General features: G+C 38.6%; 5 protein-coding genes and 1 non-coding gene across 6 annotated transcripts; 3 read left to right on the plus strand and 3 right to left on the minus strand.

The window, feature by feature from the left end:
- The first annotated feature begins 20 nt into the window (after nucleotides 1-20).
- LOC106371412 (glycerophosphodiester phosphodiesterase GDPDL4) lies at nucleotides 21-4,511 on the plus strand. The gene is made up of 9 exons (XM_013811479.3): nucleotides 21-320; nucleotides 502-795; nucleotides 1,797-1,912; nucleotides 2,003-2,501; nucleotides 2,579-2,617; nucleotides 2,696-2,980; nucleotides 3,090-3,235; nucleotides 3,414-3,903; nucleotides 3,994-4,511. The coding sequence occupies exons 1-9, from the start codon at nucleotides 179-181 to the stop codon at nucleotides 4,287-4,289; spliced, it is 2,307 nt and encodes a 768-aa protein (XP_013666933.1). The 5' UTR covers nucleotides 21-178; the 3' UTR covers nucleotides 4,290-4,511.
- Nucleotides 4,270-7,958, minus strand: LOC106371413 (protein GAMETE EXPRESSED 1). The gene is made up of 5 exons (XM_013811480.3): nucleotides 7,838-7,958; nucleotides 6,554-7,082; nucleotides 5,577-6,478; nucleotides 5,350-5,494; nucleotides 4,270-5,260 (listed from the first exon to the last, which is right to left on the minus strand). Exons 2-5 carry the CDS (start codon nucleotides 7,024-7,026, stop codon nucleotides 5,005-5,007), a joined length of 1,776 nt encoding a protein of 591 aa, XP_013666934.1. The 5' UTR covers nucleotides 7,027-7,082; nucleotides 7,838-7,958; the 3' UTR covers nucleotides 4,270-5,004.
- A 721-nt stretch (nucleotides 7,959-8,679) lies between these two features.
- LOC106371414 (beta-1,2-xylosyltransferase-like) lies at nucleotides 8,680-10,045 on the plus strand. Its single transcript, XM_013811482.3, has 2 exons — nucleotides 8,680-8,918; nucleotides 8,993-10,045. The coding sequence occupies exons 1-2, from the start codon at nucleotides 8,748-8,750 to the stop codon at nucleotides 9,272-9,274; spliced, it is 453 nt and encodes a 150-aa protein (XP_013666936.1). The 5' UTR covers nucleotides 8,680-8,747; the 3' UTR covers nucleotides 9,275-10,045.
- Nucleotides 10,046-10,253: 208 nt separating this feature from the next.
- TRNAA-AGC lies at nucleotides 10,254-10,326 on the minus strand. Its single transcript has one exon. It is a non-coding gene; the product is annotated as a tRNA-Ala (tRNA).
- Nucleotides 10,327-10,713: 387 nt separating this feature from the next.
- LOC106371411 (mitochondrial import inner membrane translocase subunit TIM22-3) lies at nucleotides 10,714-12,236 on the minus strand. The gene is made up of 5 exons (XM_013811478.3): nucleotides 11,952-12,236; nucleotides 11,507-11,571; nucleotides 11,328-11,400; nucleotides 11,148-11,201; nucleotides 10,714-11,065 (listed from the first exon to the last, which is right to left on the minus strand). The coding sequence occupies exons 1-5, from the start codon at nucleotides 12,148-12,150 to the stop codon at nucleotides 10,815-10,817; spliced, it is 642 nt and encodes a 213-aa protein (XP_013666932.1). The 5' UTR covers nucleotides 12,151-12,236; the 3' UTR covers nucleotides 10,714-10,814.
- Nucleotides 12,237-13,931: 1,695 nt separating this feature from the next.
- Nucleotides 13,932-16,993, plus strand: LOC106369594. The gene is made up of 10 exons (XM_013809728.2): nucleotides 13,932-14,193; nucleotides 14,285-14,529; nucleotides 14,898-15,171; nucleotides 15,318-15,432; nucleotides 15,504-15,628; nucleotides 15,889-15,970; nucleotides 16,039-16,150; nucleotides 16,226-16,383; nucleotides 16,452-16,572; nucleotides 16,664-16,993. The coding sequence occupies exons 1-10, from the start codon at nucleotides 13,932-13,934 to the stop codon at nucleotides 16,991-16,993; spliced, it is 1,824 nt and encodes a 607-aa protein (XP_013665182.2).
- Nucleotides 16,994-17,918: the final 925 nt, after the last annotated feature.

Below are 17,918 nucleotides of genomic sequence, written 5' to 3' on the forward strand. Positions count from 1 at the left end.
TAGCGGAATAATCCCACAAACCCCAAAAAGCTCTTTTACTTCTCTCTCTCTCTCTCTCTCTCTCTCTCTCTCTCTCTCTCTCTCTCTCTCTTCTCCCTCACATCAAAGCAAATCTCGTTCCGTTCTCCGAGAAGAACGAAGTTGGTGAAGTCGCCGCCTGGATAACTCAGGTTCACAGATGACAACATACATGCGAGACAAACCATCAATGTTTGGGCCACGAGCTTCCAAGTTTCTACTCTCTGCTCTCATCTTGATCCACTTTCTACCTACTCAACTCCTTGCTCAAAGATCTAAATCTCCATGGCAGACACTCACTGGTAAACTCCTCTATCTCTTCATCTCCATTCTCCACTGTTAAATTTGAGAAAAATTGAAAAAGAAACAGAAGCAAACTAAGTGAAACTAGTTACTCCTACTCTCGATCCAGTTTCACAGACTTTTCTTTCTAAGTTTGATCCATTTCTTGATTACCTCTTCTTTCTTGGTGTGTGTGTGTAGGATCTGCTCCTCTTATCATAGCACGTGGCGGGTTTTCTGGGTTATTGCCAGATTCAAGCGTTGATGCTTACAGTATCGTATCTCAGACAAGTGTCTCCGGTGCTGTTCTCTGGTGTGATGTGCAGCTTACCAAAGATGGAGTTGGGATTTGCTTTCCCGATGTAAAAATGATGAATGCTTCTAGTATCCAAGATGCTTACCCTAAACGGAAAAACTCTTACCTGGTTAATGGCGTCCCTACTCAAGATTGGTTCACCATTGATTTCACCTTGAAGGATCTCAAATCCGTTTTCTGTAAGTTCAATGTCACTTTCAGACATCTTTGTTTTGTTTTGTTTTGTTTTGTCTTGTCTTTTTGCTGCTATATATCTCTGTCACTAGGAGGAAAAGTTAGGGTGTCCATTCTAATACATTGGAGACTGGACTCTTGTTGGATTCTAGTTCTTGATATGTCTATGTTGATTGTTAGTTTATATATGTTTGATGGTTAAGTTTTTTTCTGATACCAATTGTATGTATATTTTTGATTTTGGAAAATTGATTGTCAGCTATTCCAAATATAGGCCATGGTCACACATCTAGACAATATTAATGATTCTAATTTTGGCAATGTCTTATGTTGATTGTTGGTTTATATATATGTATGATGGTTAAAAAAAATTCTGATACCCATTCTTTGTATGTTTTGATTTTGGAAAATTGAGTGTCAGCTATACCAAATATAAGCTATGATCACACATCTAGACAATATTAATGATTCTAGTTTTAGCAATGTCTTATGTTAATTGTTGGTTTATATATGTTTCATGGTTAATTTTTTTTTCTGATCCCAATATGTATATTTTGATTTTTGGAAAATTGATTGTCAGATATACCAAATATAGGCTATACACATCTTGACAGTATTAATGATTCTAGTTTTAGCAATGTCTTATGTTGATTGTTGGTTTATACTATGCTTCATGGTTAAATTTGTTTTGATCCCATTAATGTATATTTTGATTTTTGGAAAATTGATTGTCAGCTATACCAAATATAGGCTATGGTCACACATCTAAACAATATTAATGTATTATTAATTACACAAAGGGTATGGTGGTTGATAAAATACATATGTATCAACTAACAATGTTATGTAGTTAACACCATGATCATACTTCTTATTGCATTGTTTGGACGTCACGTAAGAATTGGGATCAAGCTTTGTATTAAGGATTGGAATAAAGTGGCTTTGATGTTGTTATATCCTATTTGGTTGTATATTTATTTACAAATATTCTTCCAAAACTGTGCAGTGATCCGAGGAATATTATCACGATCTGATGCATTCGATAACAACCAATACGCCATTTCAACAGTTCAAGATATCGCTATGGAGTTGAAACCCAAGAGCTTTTGGTTAAATGTTCAGGTAAATTCTTATGTCTAGTAAGTTTGTTTCCTTATGTTTTGTAGTGATAGATCTCAGCTCACTCTTAACACAGCTGCTCTTTTTATCCAGCACGACGCGTTCTATGCGCAGCATAACCTGAGCATAAGCAAGTTTCTGCTATCACTCCCCAAAACTGTGACTATTAACTATCTCTCTTCCCCTGAGGTTACTTTCCTACGGAGCATCGGTGGCCGTTTTGGTAAAGCCGGGCCAAAGTTTGTGTTCAGGTTTCTCGAGAAAGACGATGTTGAGGTGTCAACTAATCAAACCTATGGAACTCTCTTGGGAAACCTAACTTTCATCAAGACGTTTGCCTCAGGAGTTCTTGTTCCAAAGTCTTACATATGGCCGCTCGAAGACCAGTACTTGAGTCCCCACACATCGTTTGTTCAAGATGCTCACAAAGCAGGATTAGAAGTATACGCGTCAGGCTTTGCAAATGATTTTGACATGGCGTACAACTACAGTTTTGATCCGTTGGCTGAGTACTTATCCTTCATGGACAATGGTGATTTCTCTGTGGATGGCTTCTTATCTGATTTTCCACTAACTGCATCTTCTGCTGTTGGTAAGTAAATGTCTTCTTTTATGTCACATCTACAAGTGAAATCATTTTCTCATTTGAATTTTTTTCTTTTTCCTCAGATTGCTTCTCCCATCTTGGAAGTAATGCTTCAACACAAGGTATGTTCTAGTGGCTACATGTCAAAGTAACTAATGGTAATAAAAGTTTAATCTTCTATATGGTTGTTCATGTCACAGTGGATTTTCTTGTAATATCCAAAAATGGAGCAAGTGGAGACTACCCTGGGTGCACTGACTTGGCCTATTCAAAGGCTATCAAAGATGGTGCTGACATCATCGACTGTTCTGTTCAAATGTCGTTGGACGGGATGCCGTTTTGCTTAAACTCAGTTGATCTTGGAGAGAGCACGAACATTGTCCAAAGCCCTTTCAGAAACCGTTCAGCAACTGTTCCTGAGATCGCTCCTCTTGGTGGATTATACAGCTTTAGTCTGACATGGTCTGAGATTCAGACCTTGAGACGTAAGTTTCTAAGTCTTCTCTTCCTTTTTTCAGCATTTTAATTACACTAGGTGTTGTTGTGCTTGAGATAAAGAAGCTCTTATTTGTTCCTTCTTCTTATGTTTTGCAGCTGCGATTACAAATCCATACAACAGGGACTTCAACTTGTTTAGGAACCCCAAGGAGAGAAGTTCAGGGAAGCTTGTTTCACTTTCTGATTTCTTGAACTTGGCGAAAAACTCCACCTCTCTTGCTGGTGTTTTGATCAGCGTTGAAGTAAGTTTCTACTATCATTTAAAATTCTTAATCCAAGGCTCCTAATCTTTATAAACCGCACCGCAGTTAATAGTAACAAAAATCTCTACATATATCTATTACAATTGTTTGTCCCGCTTGTTGTCTTTGGGACCCTAACTGATGTTGCGCATAACCACTTTGTTTTGGTTTCATTCAGAATGCAGCATACCTGAGAGAGAAGCAAGGTCTCGACGTTGTCAAAGCCGTTCTCGATACGCTCACCAAAGCTGGTTACAGCAACGCGACAACAACAACCAAAAAGGTTATGATTCAGTCAACAAACAGCTCGGTCTTGGTTGACTTCAAGAAACAGAGCCGGTACGAGACGGTATACCAAGTGGAAGAAACAATCCGAGACATCCTCGACTCTGCAATCCAAGACATAAAGAAGTTCGCTGACGCCGTCGTGGTCAGAAAAAACTCTGTCTTCCCAGTCAGCGAAAGCTTCACCACTGGACAAACCAATCTGGTGGAGAGGCTACAGAGGTTCCAGCTTCCTGTTTACGTTGAACTGTTCCGCAACGAGTTTGTGTCTCAGCCGTGGGACTTCTTGTCAGATGCGACTGTTGAGATAAACTCGCATGTTACTGGTGCTGGTATCAATGGAACCATCACTGAGTTCCCTTTAACAGCCGCTAGATACAAAAGTAAAGTGAAAAAAATAAACAAAAGAGTGTCTGAAAAGTTTTATGTTTTGTTTTTTGAATCTTGATTGTGTTTGTCATGTTCTGTCTCAGGGAACAAGTGCTTGACACGGAAAGACCTGCCTCCTTACATGAGCCCGGTTCAGCCAGCTGGTCTCTTATCTATTATGAGTCCTACTTCGTTACCTCCAGCTGAAGCACCAAACCCGGTTTTCACAGATGCTGATGTCACTGAACCACCACTACCTCCGGTCATAGCCAAAGCCCCTACGAGCAGTCCTGGACCATTATCAACCGATGAAAAAGCTCCTAATGGACAAACCCGTGTCACTCTATCTCTTCTTCTCTCTGCATTCGCCATGGTTCTAGCCTTTCTTCTACTTCTGTGATCACATTGGCCTGATCAATTGACTTGTGTCCACAGATATTATTTTGCCTCCTAATAGTTATTAGGATTCTCTGCATTGGTGAGTTTCTGTTGGGGTTTTTTGTTTGTTCATACTAAACATTCATTTGTATCATTGTAATTTGCTGTTGTAACATTATTCACTTTAATGTTCGTTAAAACTCTGGTGTGCTTTGTAGTATTAATGAGATTCTATCTTCTTTAATACATTAAAATCCGTAAGTATGTTCTTACAATATGTAAGATGGTAATCAAGTTTATTGTCAAATCCTCATAATCCTTTATTACAAGCAATGGAGCAATGTAATGAAAAGTACTTACTGCTTCTTGGTATCCTTGACTCTCCGGTTATGACGGTTGCTGTCTACTTTCATTGGCTAACCATGAAGCTCGTCACACACGCCTGATAACATCAATCACTATTGGCTAGTGTATCTGCATCCTCTCAAGTCCAGTTCTGATGATAAATATGTACTTACTAGATTAAATGCAAAAAAAAAAACATTATATGATTCTATTGCATCCAAACATCATCATGTAGAAGCTATTGGAGCAAGACTACTCGTATTGTGTCTCAGCGTTTGTTATACAAAAAGATTATGTAATAGCAATCCATTACAGTCTTGATGCAGTAGCTAAAGAGTATTTGTCTTTTTTTTGGACAAGGTGAAGTCTCCGTAGACATTGCATTGTCTGATTTATCGTGGACGGAGATTGTATAATCTTTTCGTCATTGATGAAGTGAATCCCACATTGTCCTTGATCTGTTCAGGGATTCTGTAATCAGGATCCCCAAGACTGTCATCATCATCAGTTATATCTGTATCAATCCAAGAATTCCAGTCAACCTCGCTATCCGTATCTTCATCCCACAAGATCTCTCTCTTGCTCTGCATGCTGTTAACCTTGTCAACTAATCTCAAGAGAATGTTGTGGTTTAATACTTCATAGTCCCTGCATTTTCCAGTCAAAGAGTATGAAAAACATCAGCTTCTGTTCTTTTGGTTTATATCATAAATGAGCATGTTCGATCAGAGTGTTACCTGTATGTAAAAGCAGCATGAAGAAGCTGAGCTGAAGCAAGAACCGCGAATAAATATCTGAGAACGTTTATAACCCATGCTCTGTGTTCTTCATCATTCACGTAACGCAAACTTGCCACTTCTAATGCTAAGGTAACACACAAACCTGCATCATCAGAATATAAAAAATAAATTAAATGTATTCATAACTATGGTATGAGAAAAAGATATGGGAGTATGAAACTTACCAATGTAAAGCCTCGGCCTTATGGTATAAGTTTGCTTTGTACTTGTAAACATGTAGATCACAAAGATAGACAAGAAGTAGATAAAGAAAGCTTTGATCACCCTTGACTCCAAAAGCATCGCATTGTGCAAAGCAAACAGCTTATCCAAAGCCACAAACATGCTTGCCTGTTTTGCCTCAAAAGCTTCCTGAGCTGCCAACATTGACTTTGAATTCTCAAACAGGTGATCATGAACCTGTTGAAGCTGCTCTTGCCTCTTCGCAAGATCTTCCTGTTGCTCTTGACTAAACTCCGCAAAACGTTGCAGTGTACTCCTACTCTCTTGCAGTGCTTCACTCTGAAACTGGTTAAGAGACTGTATACTATCAATAGCCACAGATTGTCCTTCCAAAAGCTTTTGCTGATTATCTAAAGTACTGTTAGTCAAAGTTCCGATGATACTAGTTTGATTCTCCAACGCAGTCATCTTCTCCGTCATCTTTTCTCCGAGTAGACTTATCTTCCCACCGATTTGTTTTGTGTCGTTCTTCAACTTATCTACACCTACCTTGACGTCAGTGACAGAGTCATTGAACATCTCCATTCCAACTTTCATCGCTTCTCCCATCTTCTCTTGGCCTTCCTTTAACGCTAACTGTGACTCAGTAATGCTCTTCTGTTCTTGATAGATATCTCTTGTTTGTTGTGACAAACCACTCATTTGAGTTCCTATCGTGTTTGTCTTGTGCGCCACGTTATTAACCACAACATCTATTAACCCTACAGATTCATGAATCTTGCTCGTGCCTTGCAGTATATCATCTGATTTGCTCTCTAGGATATCTAGTTTCTCTTCTGTGTTTTGAGCTGATCTCTTCAGATCATTCACAAGCCTCTCTATCTCATTCTTGAGTGCATGACTCCTGCCACACAAAAAAGAAAAAACAATTCAGAATCCATTACACAATCCAAAAAGAGACAAAACCAAAAACACTTACTGTAGTTGTTGGCAGATGGTGTTGGTCTCAAGCATGAATTCGAGATAGATCTTATGCTCATGATCATCTAACTTCTTGAGACAACTCATCATCGTTTGTTTATCATTGCAGGTGGGAAAATCAGGTCTTCCTGATTCTTTTTGAAAGCAATCGCTAAGATGCCAAGCAAACCTCTTCCTCTGTTCTTCAGTGGCAACCATGCCCTTGCAACCACTCAGGAGGTAACCATATGCGTTTTGCCAGCAGCTGTTTGGACCTGCAAGCTTGTTTTTAGCGTCTTCAAGGACTTGAACCGCCTTCTTGTCACTGAATACTTCTATGGAAAACTCGGTGTTGGATTTGATAGACCGCGAGGAAGAAGGGTTTGTGTTTTCTCCAGAAGAAGAGAACCATCCCCAGCTGTGGCATGTTATTGGAGAATCTATAAGTGTGATCAATAGAAACAGAAGATATCTTCTTTTAAAATGATCCATTCTTCCTTCTGTATGTTAAATCTTCTTCTTCTCGAGGAGATGTGTTATTGATATACCTACATCGAGAAGCGAGAAAAGAGTCAAAAACTTTTACGTTCTGAGAATCTAGAAACTTAGAGCGCAAGCGAAACAAAATTCGTTAAGAGTTTTCGTCAATAAAGTTAACAAAATAAAAAAGGATTATTACCAAATAATCTACAGATTAAAAAGGATAAAAATAAAACACATTAAATTTCTCGTTCAGGGTTCAGAAAAATAAAAGGAAGGATCTGTATCTACTTTCCTTTTCGTTTTTTTTTCTGAGATTAATACAGTACATGCATTTTAAGTCGTATCAATAAAGTTACACAACAAAAACAAATAGAAACAAGAAATTAAGGATTGAAGGACGGTCTTAAACACAAACACAGGAAAACCACAATCAATTTTTTTTTATCAATCGAACAAGAAAATTACACTTCAAACAAATAAAAATACATTTCATGAAAAGATTAGTTTCAGAGGATCGATATTTGGAAGAAGAACACATTTAAAAAAAAAAAATCTAAAAATAGTCATATTACTTTGAATCAGAGAAGAATATCTACGTTAATTATGTCACTTAATTCCATTACAAAGTGGCAAACCAACAAACTATGTACAAAAATAAACACGGTAAACAGGTAAAGCAATTTTCTTTTTTTCTTTAAACATGTATAGTTTGTATACCACTTTAAATAAATTCAAAAAAGAAAATTCTTACTTGATAACAATATTTCAGAAAATAACTAACGAATAGACAGGAAGTAATACAAGAGTAAGCAAGGCTTACCGAGACAAGAGAGAACCTGCAGATTTTTTTGGGTCGGCGATTTGTAGGAAATGCGTTATTTCGACAGAGAGACAGGAATTAAAAAAAAAAAAAAAAGTAACTGAACGCGTTTGACAAAAAGAGAAGGAAACGTTTCGCGAACGTTTGGTTTACTTCCGGTTTAACTTGATTTCGGTACAATTTCGGTTCGGTTCGGTTAGTCAACACTCGAGGAACCTTTGCAAAAAAATCCGATTCGTCTTCTACCTTTTGAAGAAGAAGATCTTTCCGGCGAAACAGCCGGCAAAGATCTCTACTGAATCTTCCACCGGCGTTTGATTTTTGATCAAGTGAGAGAAAGCGATGTGAATCTAAAAATAGAAAGTCCAGTTGTATGTATCTCCTGAAGAGAATTTAATAAACTCAATCGGCAAATCAAGCGAAGCCAAGGATGAGTAAGAGGAGTCCATGTAATCTGAAGATAATCCTGTACATGCTACTTCTCAACTCTCTCTTCCTCTGCATCTACTCCGCTTTCCACTCCTCATCGTCGTCTCCGGAGCCAAATCCAAATCTCCCATTGCGATTTCACGTCTCTCTCAGCAACCACTCGGCGACTCAGAAGCCGTGGCCGATCTTACCTTCTTACCTCCCCTGGACACCGCCGCAGAACAATCTCCCCGCTCGTTCCTGCGAAGGCTACTTCGGGAACGGATTCACAGTTGACTTCCTCAAACCGAGAATTTCTAAAGAAGGAAGCTGGTTTCGATGCTTCTACAGAGCTCGATATGCGAGGGGAGGAATCTGAGGATGGTCCCCGATCGGATCGCGATGACGAGAGGAGGCGAGAAGCTAGAGGAAGTCATGGGGAGGAACGAGGAGGAGGAGGAGTTTCCGGAGTTTCAAGAAGGCGCGTTTGAGGTAGCGGAACATGTTTCATTCAAGAAGAGAAACCGCCAAACGCGGCGCGGTTTCTCGGCGGCTGGTGAATGAGGAGATGCTGAATGAGTATATTCAAGAAGGTGGTATTGATTCACATACAATGAGGGATTTGGTAGCTTCGATTCGCGTTGTTGGCACTGAAGATTTCGTTTGTGAAGAGGTTCGTGCTTTTGATCTTGAATGTAAATGATCTTGTTGATTAATGTTTGCTTTGCTTTTTTTGCTTGACTCCAGTGGGTGGAAGAACCAACTCTGCTCGTTACGAGATTCGAGTATGCGAATATGTTCCATGCCGTGACAGATTGGTACAGCGCTTACGTTTCCTCTAGAGTCACCGGTTTACCTAACCGGCCTCACGTTGTTTTCATTGATGGAAATTGCACGGTATTCTCCTCTTCGTTTCATTTGCCTAAACCATCTTTGGAGTATCATGCGATGCATCTGGCGAATTCACGGGCTGATCCTACGGCTGTGATTGAGAAGCTAAAGGAGATAATGAAGAGTTTTGGCTGCTGAAAAAGGAAAAAAAAAATTTGGTTTGTGACCTGTGAGTTTCAAGCCTTAGCGGGCACGGGATGATTTTTGGTTTGTTTTAAGGGTCTAATACTGATTTTAAGCTGATCTAAGAAGAAGCCTGTAACTCGACAAAAGGTTTTGGGTATAATTTGTTACAAAGCTCTGAACTATTGTAACTAGCATATTATGCTATGTTTGTCTAACACCTACGTTGTTTAAAATGGTAGTCTTCTTAATCCCAAGATATTTATGTTCTAATATCTGCATTTTATAGTTTTATGACCCTATATACTAGATATTTCTTTTTTTTTTTTTCCGTCAATATTTCATTAAAATAGAAAGGGCCCAGCCCAAAAATATTACAGGATAATAGGCCCACAGTCCAGTTACCACAACTTGCCAAACCCTAGAGAAACCGGCCCACAGGCCCATAAACCCAAACCCCGACACAGCCCTAACCCAGGAACCCTTGTCGGCTTAACCTAATCACGCCTCCTCTCATCCCGGCGGTTACCGTCGAACGGCTCTCAACCGTCGCGCTTGTCACGGAGAGCAACAGCGGACTAACCGCAAGCTCATCCCAATCATCAACTAGCCTACTGGGCATAAGAAGCCCGAGTCTCAAGAACACTGCTTTCCTTCTCCTGTCGTCGTCTCCATCGATGGAGAGCTTCATCGGCTACCGATAGCTCATCCCTTCAAATCCGAACAACCATCCTAACGACAAGAACCACACCGCAAATTTCACCCAATACAAACAAAAAAAGACCAGGAAAAAAACCCCAAAAGAGAACGGGGACCTAAACCGACAGCGTAGAGCTATATACTAGATATTTCTAACAGAAACAAATTTAGTATCACGTAAAAGTAAACAAGTTAAGTAACAACTACCAAAATAATATTAAAAACAGTACTTGATTTGGAAAAAAAAAGTGAAAAATGGTATAAGAGATACCTTCCCATGAAAGATGGTAAAATCTGGAGATGCGGGGTATCGATCCCCGTACCTCTCGCATGCTAAGCGAGCGCTCTACCATCTGAGCTACATCCCCATCCATATCTCCTCGAGAATGGTTATTTTAATTGAATATATTAGAACAAGATAATGGGGAGGTAAAGCTGGTGCAGCAATTCAAAGGGGCAGAGGATGGAGGAACAAAGACGTGATAAGGTCTTTGAGGTTTCCATGATGGTTGATGAATCCATCACAATCCTGATCATCGTAATAGTGTTAGGCATCGTACCAGAATCGGCGGCACAGCTTGTTAACTCCTCTATCACCATTAACCGCCAGTACTTTGGTATTATGGGTGGTGTTGTTTCATTGCATTTAGTGAATGATTTCAAATAAGTTAATCAAAGTGAGATTGGAACGTGAAACGTGATCCAGAAGTTCATTTGTTAGGTAATTGAAGAAGGCAATTTTTAAGACATTGGAGTGGAGCACATAGAATGGAAATGTTTTGAAACATGATTCTTGTTTTCATCTGTTCTTTTAACATCTACAAAAGGAAGTAGTAGGATACAAAAAAAACTTCGATCAACGTGAGCTAGGGAACGCGAGCTTCTTGGGTTTTGTTAAAGATTTGCAGAAGGATGAGAAAGCTCCTTTGATCTCTTCATGGATTGGGAGAGCCAAGGAGAGTGGTAAATCATCTTTCAGACTTCTGGTTTGATCATGTCTCGAGGAGACAGAGTGAGCCAAAGCTGTTTGCCTCTTGTTGAGTCCTTCGAGGATGAAAGAAAAGGCACCAAAAGTGACACAGCTTTGTAGCATTGCTTGTGGTGCACCTGCAACACACACGATCATCAAACGCACTGTTAGGAAGGCTATGCATTTATATCTTCTACGTCTCAATTGTTAAGTACTCACCTGGGTAACTAAGAGCGAGGCCAGTGCAGCATCCAGCAATTCCAACGTTAATGGCTGCAAAAAATAGAGATCATGTTAACATAATAAGCAAAGACACGCTTAAGAGTTCAATTAGACTATGCATGTTATATAGCACATGTGAGGAAAGATAAGAAAGAGAGAAACATTAGAGAGTCTCACCATCATCTTTCCCTCGCAGTTTCTTCAGAAGGCAAACAACCAAACTGTGCACTCCAGATAAAATCGCAAAATTCTAGCAAGAAAACCACAATTATCAGCTGGATTTCTGAATGATTAGCACACAGGAATATAACAAGAGCTCGTACTCAAATTCTAAAGATTTAAAATTTTACACACACCTTTGCAGACTGACCCGCATCCGCAAATGATCCCTTAAACCCTTTTTTCTTAAACAATCCAGAACCTAAACCAAAACTTATATCAGTGAGCTTATAATGGTTACACCAGACAAAACAATCACATAAACTGATTCTCTAGTCACTAAATCAAGTCGTTAACAACGTCAACAACACACAAAGCTAACAAAAACAAACGCTTTTTCGTGTAAAGAAGCTACACCATTGACATCTCCACAAACCACTGTTGTTCCTTAAAAATGTAGGCAGCATTGTTATTGTCCCTAACTCAGGTAATCGTGTTGTTCCTAAGTCGCTAGAGACAACTAATGAAACCTAAACTAAGAGTAACGTTCTTGTATAGAAAATCTATGCTAAAGAAGTCTACACAGACCAGTATTTATACTCATCAAGAACCGAATCATTCACAACGAAGAGAGATATTCACCATAGCCGAATATAGACCCCATGACGGCGCCGCCTGCTGCATCTCCGGCGAAACGGCCGAGACAAACGGCGGTGGAAGGGACTGTCAATGCCATGGAAGAGTCATGATTGGTCAAATCACTGGCTTTGCGGTTATCGTTTGAATCGGAAGCGAGACTCGTGTCGACGTCTACACCGTTTGAAGGATTCTCGGCCGCCATAGCTGAAGCCTCTGAAGCTGGAGAGAGAGTTTCGCTTTCTACCTAATCTTCAAAAATTTATTCTGGTATATTTTTCAACCTGTTGTCAGACAGTATTCGTGGGCCTTTGTTGGGCCTTAAATAAAGCTACTGTGTCTCTTCGTGCACAAATCAAATTTTCTTACGCCCCCACCCCCCTGTTAGATCAACAAAAACTTTGAGGAGGGAGAATAATTAAACAATAATTTGTAATTAGGAGAAAAGGTCGAATTGTATGTTAAAGAAATAGGAATGTAAGTGAGAATTATTGGTTGGTGTATTTTGATGGATTTGAAAATCTAAACTAAATCTAGTGTTATTGGTTCTATGATTTTAAAATATGTATTGAAATAATGTGTTATTCGTTTAATGATTTATAAATTCTAATTCAAATCAAGTGTTATTCAATCATACGGATTTACTAATAGATTTGATTTCATAATGTATTTGAATGAATTTGCATGGATTTTTTTGTTAAAAATACAAAGGCTCAAATCCAAAAGAAAACCTCTGAATTAGTAAATACCCCTGTTCGAAACTACGCTAGGCGCTAGTCGGGCGGTGACTCCGGGCCTAGCAAGTTACCAAAAAATCGGAGATTAAACGGGAATTAATCGAGACCTAGTTTTTAATACAATTTAATATATTTATAATATATTTATACGAATATATGTGATAGGTGAATGTCTTAGCATCGTAGGCCAGTGGTTTGGGACGTATATGATACTGTAACAGGTGTCGGGTTCGATTCACCAGCAATGAATCTTTCTCTCTTTTCTATTAAGGCGAGGCTAAAAAAAAATTTAAGAAAACACATGTATTTGTCCCACATCGGTTAATAACAAGAAAGAGAAGTCTTGAAGTGCCTTATAAATACAAGTATCAAGCCACATAATCTCTCAGACGAATGGGCTTTTGTTTTAGAGCCCAATATTTGTCAAAGGAGTTTTAATTTTTACGCGGTTATAATTGGTTTTAATCCGATTTTTAAGCGCTTAGTCGGGTGTTATTAGATTAACCGGGTTTCCGATTAATGCCGGCGACTTGGTTGAAATCGCGGCGGTTGGGTTTCCGCCAAGCGCCTAGTCGGACGATTAATCGGCTAGGCGGCTGCGTTTTCGAACAGGGGTAAATACTAATCCGAAAGAATTTGAAAATTTATATATTTTACTTGGATTTATAAATACTGTATAGAATTCTAAATCAATCAAAATATATAAACCAATAACACTTTAAGATTTTAAGCAACTAAAAGGAAAAAGAAATCAAATTTCCTTACGCAACCCCAATCACACAAGTAATAAAAGGAGAATAAACTGATCAGGAAGACTGTCCACGTAGGACAAAATAATCCACCAATCAGGAGTTCTGTTTTTGACACGTCATCTAGGGTGTTTGTTGCTGGGCTTCGATTTTTTTTCCAATGAAAGAATGTTAATTTGTTGGCCCAGTAAGCCCATCTCTATTGCGTTGTCTTCTTCTCACGCGTGATCTGAGAGACGAGAGTCACGACGTTTCCCTCTCTTTTTCTCCAGATCCCGTTTTGCTTTCTTTTTTCTCCAGATCATGTTTTGCTCGATCAAATCGTGAGACCCTTTGCTTTACCTCCCTTCGTTTCCGTTTCACGATCTGATCAATCAATACGTTACCCACTTCATTTCTCCATTTAATCTGATTTATGGATTCTCTCATCCTTTCGTTTTCTGAATTCATTTATAAAACTCTTATTCCGAGTTTTATTTCGATCAAACTTGATTATCGCGATGAGTTCGAACGGAAAATTGACATTGTCCGGTGATCTGATTTCGAAGAAACAAAGAGGCGTTGGAGCTGACTCCTTTCCCGGAACGAACAAGTCCATCGGCAAACACGGTGGCTCTTCGGGCCTCTCGATCGGCGTTCCCCATTCAAAAAAATCCAAAGGCGATGCGTCTGTCTCTTCCCCCGGTCTGAACAAACCCATCGGCGCGACAGGTGACTCTTCCGGCGTCCCCACCGGCGTATCTAACTCGAAGAAACCTAATGGTAAGAAGACCCGTGTATTTCGTTATCTTATTATAATATCTGAGGCTTTGTGCTTTCTTAGACAATGATAACGATCATACATATTCTGCAGGTCCGATAGTTGAAAGGGCGAAGACAGTTGTATCCTCCGGCGTTAGGGGCAAAGCCGCTGTCTCCTCTGATGTCAGGGGTAAAGCTATTGTCTCCGCCAACGTTAGGGAAGTGATGTTCTTCAAAGATGTGCAATTCGGTCCTCATGAAGGCGAGGTGAGGTTTCGATTGATCCACTTTTGGGAAGCTCGAAATGTTCTGACGAAGCTTCTTTTCGGTCTCGAGATGCTACTCATCGACGAAGAGGTATAAACCGAGATATTTTTTATGATATAAGTTAATAAATTGTTTAAACTACAAGCTAAGATATCATTTTAGCTTCAAACTTATCTGTCTATTCCAAGTTGATATTTTTTAGAATCAAATATATATTGATGCACTTTTTTTTTAAGAATGAATGTTCGTGCTTGATAGTTTAATCACGTAAGCTAATTCTTTTTACTGTCTCGCTTGTGTGATTTGCTCTACGTTTTTAGATCGTTATTTATATCAACAGAAACGTTTTTGAACTTACTGAATTCATATTGCCTGTTGAGTATCTTTAATATTTTTGTTCACCTTTCAAATAATTCGTGACTTTCTTTTTTAAAATAACTCTTTCATGTTGTTAACAGGGCACTGTTATACAGGGCTTCATCCCATCTGCAAGGATTGAAACCTACTTGCCACACATGATGGCGGGTGGCATTTACAGACTCAACAATTTTTTCGGGTCTAGAAATAAAACTCTGTACCGAGTAGCTGAGCCAGGTGTCGTTATCACCTTCTCATCAGCATCCGCTCTCTCTGTTCTGGAGAACAGTCCGGTCTGTTTCCCTGATGACCGTTTCCGGTTCCATGGATATGAAGAATTCGATGCTGCCTGCGACTTGAAAGGAGATCTCTATGGTAAGTTCTCACAATCATTCCAACTCATCATCATCTGTATATGATGAGGTTAGTTTCTTTTTAGGTTTGTCCAATCTTATATATATAGGTTTCATTGCTGCGAATATAGTATATAAAGTATTGACTTTGCATGATGTCTTTTGTAGATTATGTTGGCCACATCAAGCTTGTGAATGGGCAGGTTCTCAATGACAGTCTCGTGCTAGATGAATCTGAGATAGCTTCAACTCGCCGCGTTTTGCTTCATGTTCAAACACATGAGTAAGCTAATACATATCTTCTTCCATTTTCATATATTTTTTCCCTTACCACGCGTGTTTTGGATGTTGTAGAGGCCCCGTTATGAAGCTATACCTGTGGGACAAAGCTGCTTTCGATTTCAGTGAAAAATTTAAAGCATCTGGAGGAACTGCAAAAGTTATTTTAGTCACCACGCTAAACCCGAAACGTTTTGGAGGTTTGTATATTATTTTTTTTATTGTTAAAGAAAATACATAGGATGGTAGTGATTCTTATCTGTGCAGTCTAGCTTTGATGAATAGAACTGCAGCCGATTGGATTTGTAGTTTAACAGCTTTGAGCGTTTGTAAAGTCTGTGTAGCATTAGGTGTTGAGTAACTCGATAGGTTCTGGGTATCATAAATTATAGATGTGCATAGTCTTCAACTTAATTTATTAAGATTTTTGATCTGTATTACATCATTTGAACTGGTATAGGTGCCCTATCTCTATCTTCCATGGCCTCATCACGAGTATTCATGGACAGTGATGTCCAAGCAACCCGAGATTATCTCACTTGGTAAGCATACTGTTTAACATATATTCATTGTTTTCCAGTATGGTATTTATGCTTTGACATTGTCTCAGGTTGGTCTCAAACTCAGATGTCGCCAACAGAGTTGATGCAGACGTTGTCACTAAGACTGAGACAGTGACCATAGGCGAACTCTTTTCTTATATGAAGCAAGCAGCTGCCAAGGTAGTTTATTACCAATGGTTAACACATTAATATGATAGTCTCTGTTTCTCACTTAATTTTAAAACTTTTTTGCAGGTTGCTTGGTTTGAGTGCATAGCAACCGTTGCTGATGTTGTGCACGGTTTAAGCTGGTATTACATAGGCTGCGGTGTGTGCCACACTAAGGCAACCAAAGGGCCTACCACCCTTATGTGTAAGAAGTGTGGGAAGAGTGATATTGTTGGTGTTCCACAGTAAGTGAACCAAATTTGCCTATACTCATTCTTTTAAAGGATTCATTATTAATCTGCTCACGGCACAGGTTTCTGGCCAAGATCTCTGTGTACGATAAGAGTGACCAGGCGTTTTTTTTTCTCCTTGGTGATGCTGGTCACGATTTGACTGGAAAGAAAGCTTCTGAATTGGTTGAAAGCTATTTTGAGGTAATTACAAACCGCCATCTTTATTCTTTTTTAACTGTATCTTTCAATATAGTTAGAAATGTGTAGTGACAATTGTTTGAATGTATGTTAGGCCAATGAGAGTGTAAGAGATGATTACATAGTTCCAGTGCCTCAAGCTCTGTCTGATACCATAGGACAGACTCGCAAGTTCATTGTGAAGGTCTCAACTCACAATTTGACTGGCAAGACCCAATCTTTGACTGTGACAAAGGTGCTCCCTTCAGACGATCCAGAACTTGAAGGCGAGCTGGATGAAGATGCGATTATCCCAGTCGCCCAGAAAACTTTGGATGATGGAGGTGCTGAGGATGATCCTTCCATGGACTCTAAGGGCGAAAAGGTGAAAAGAGCTGCTGAAAATGATGAAGCAGATGATCCTAAACGAGCCAAATGTGGCTAAGATGTTTTAAGTGGTGGTGCTTATGGTTACTAGACGTTTATGCGTTTTTCCTTTTCAATTTCAAACTTCATATTTGCAACAATTGAATGTCTTTCTTGAAAACTCTTTTTGGTTAACTTATGTTATTGCTTTCTTTTTAAGTTTGATTTTGCTATATTTGTTTCGATACTCATCTTACAAAGCATAAAATGTTTGATATATACTATATCTGAACATGCACCAAAGCCCTACAAAGGGCTAATACCATATCAACAAGTTAATGAACTAAAGCTCATGATCATAATTTTAAATTTTAAATTTCTTGCTAATCAAAATCTGTACGATAGGTTTTAAATTGAGGCGTCTTTCACATGCTGTTCTGTTCCTCTAATAATGTTCTTTTCATTGACTTAACCCAACTAATTTTGATTTAATATAACACCAACTACAGTAAATGATCTATTTATTAAAACTGCCTAAATACAAAAAAAAAATATATATATATACACTGTAAATTCAAGTTCAAACACAATATTTTATGTAGTCATTCAATTTAATAATACTCTTTTTTTCCAACATAATAATACTCTTTACATACACAATATAATATACAAATATCTGTTTTCCTAATTCTAAAACATATTATGGACATGGGCTGACCCATTTACAAATCACAACAATATAAACCATAATAATCCAACACTCAGCTAAATCTCTGGCCAGACCCAATATAAAATGTTGATCGATTCAAATTTATATAAATAAACATAACAATGATACTTAATTGTAATAGTTTGGTAATACATTTAATATTATTTGATAATCTCATTTTTTTTTGTAATATTTTTATATTTTAATTTATTGTGTTCATTGCAAAGTTTGATTTTCATTATAAAAATTAATGTAATGATAGGTACGAAATTGCATTAACCATAACTGCTATATT

This window comes from Brassica napus, chromosome A10 (genome assembly GCF_020379485.1).
Source record: "Brassica napus cultivar Da-Ae chromosome A10, Da-Ae, whole genome shotgun sequence".
Classification (NCBI taxonomy): Eukaryota; Viridiplantae; Streptophyta; class Magnoliopsida; order Brassicales; family Brassicaceae; genus Brassica; species Brassica napus.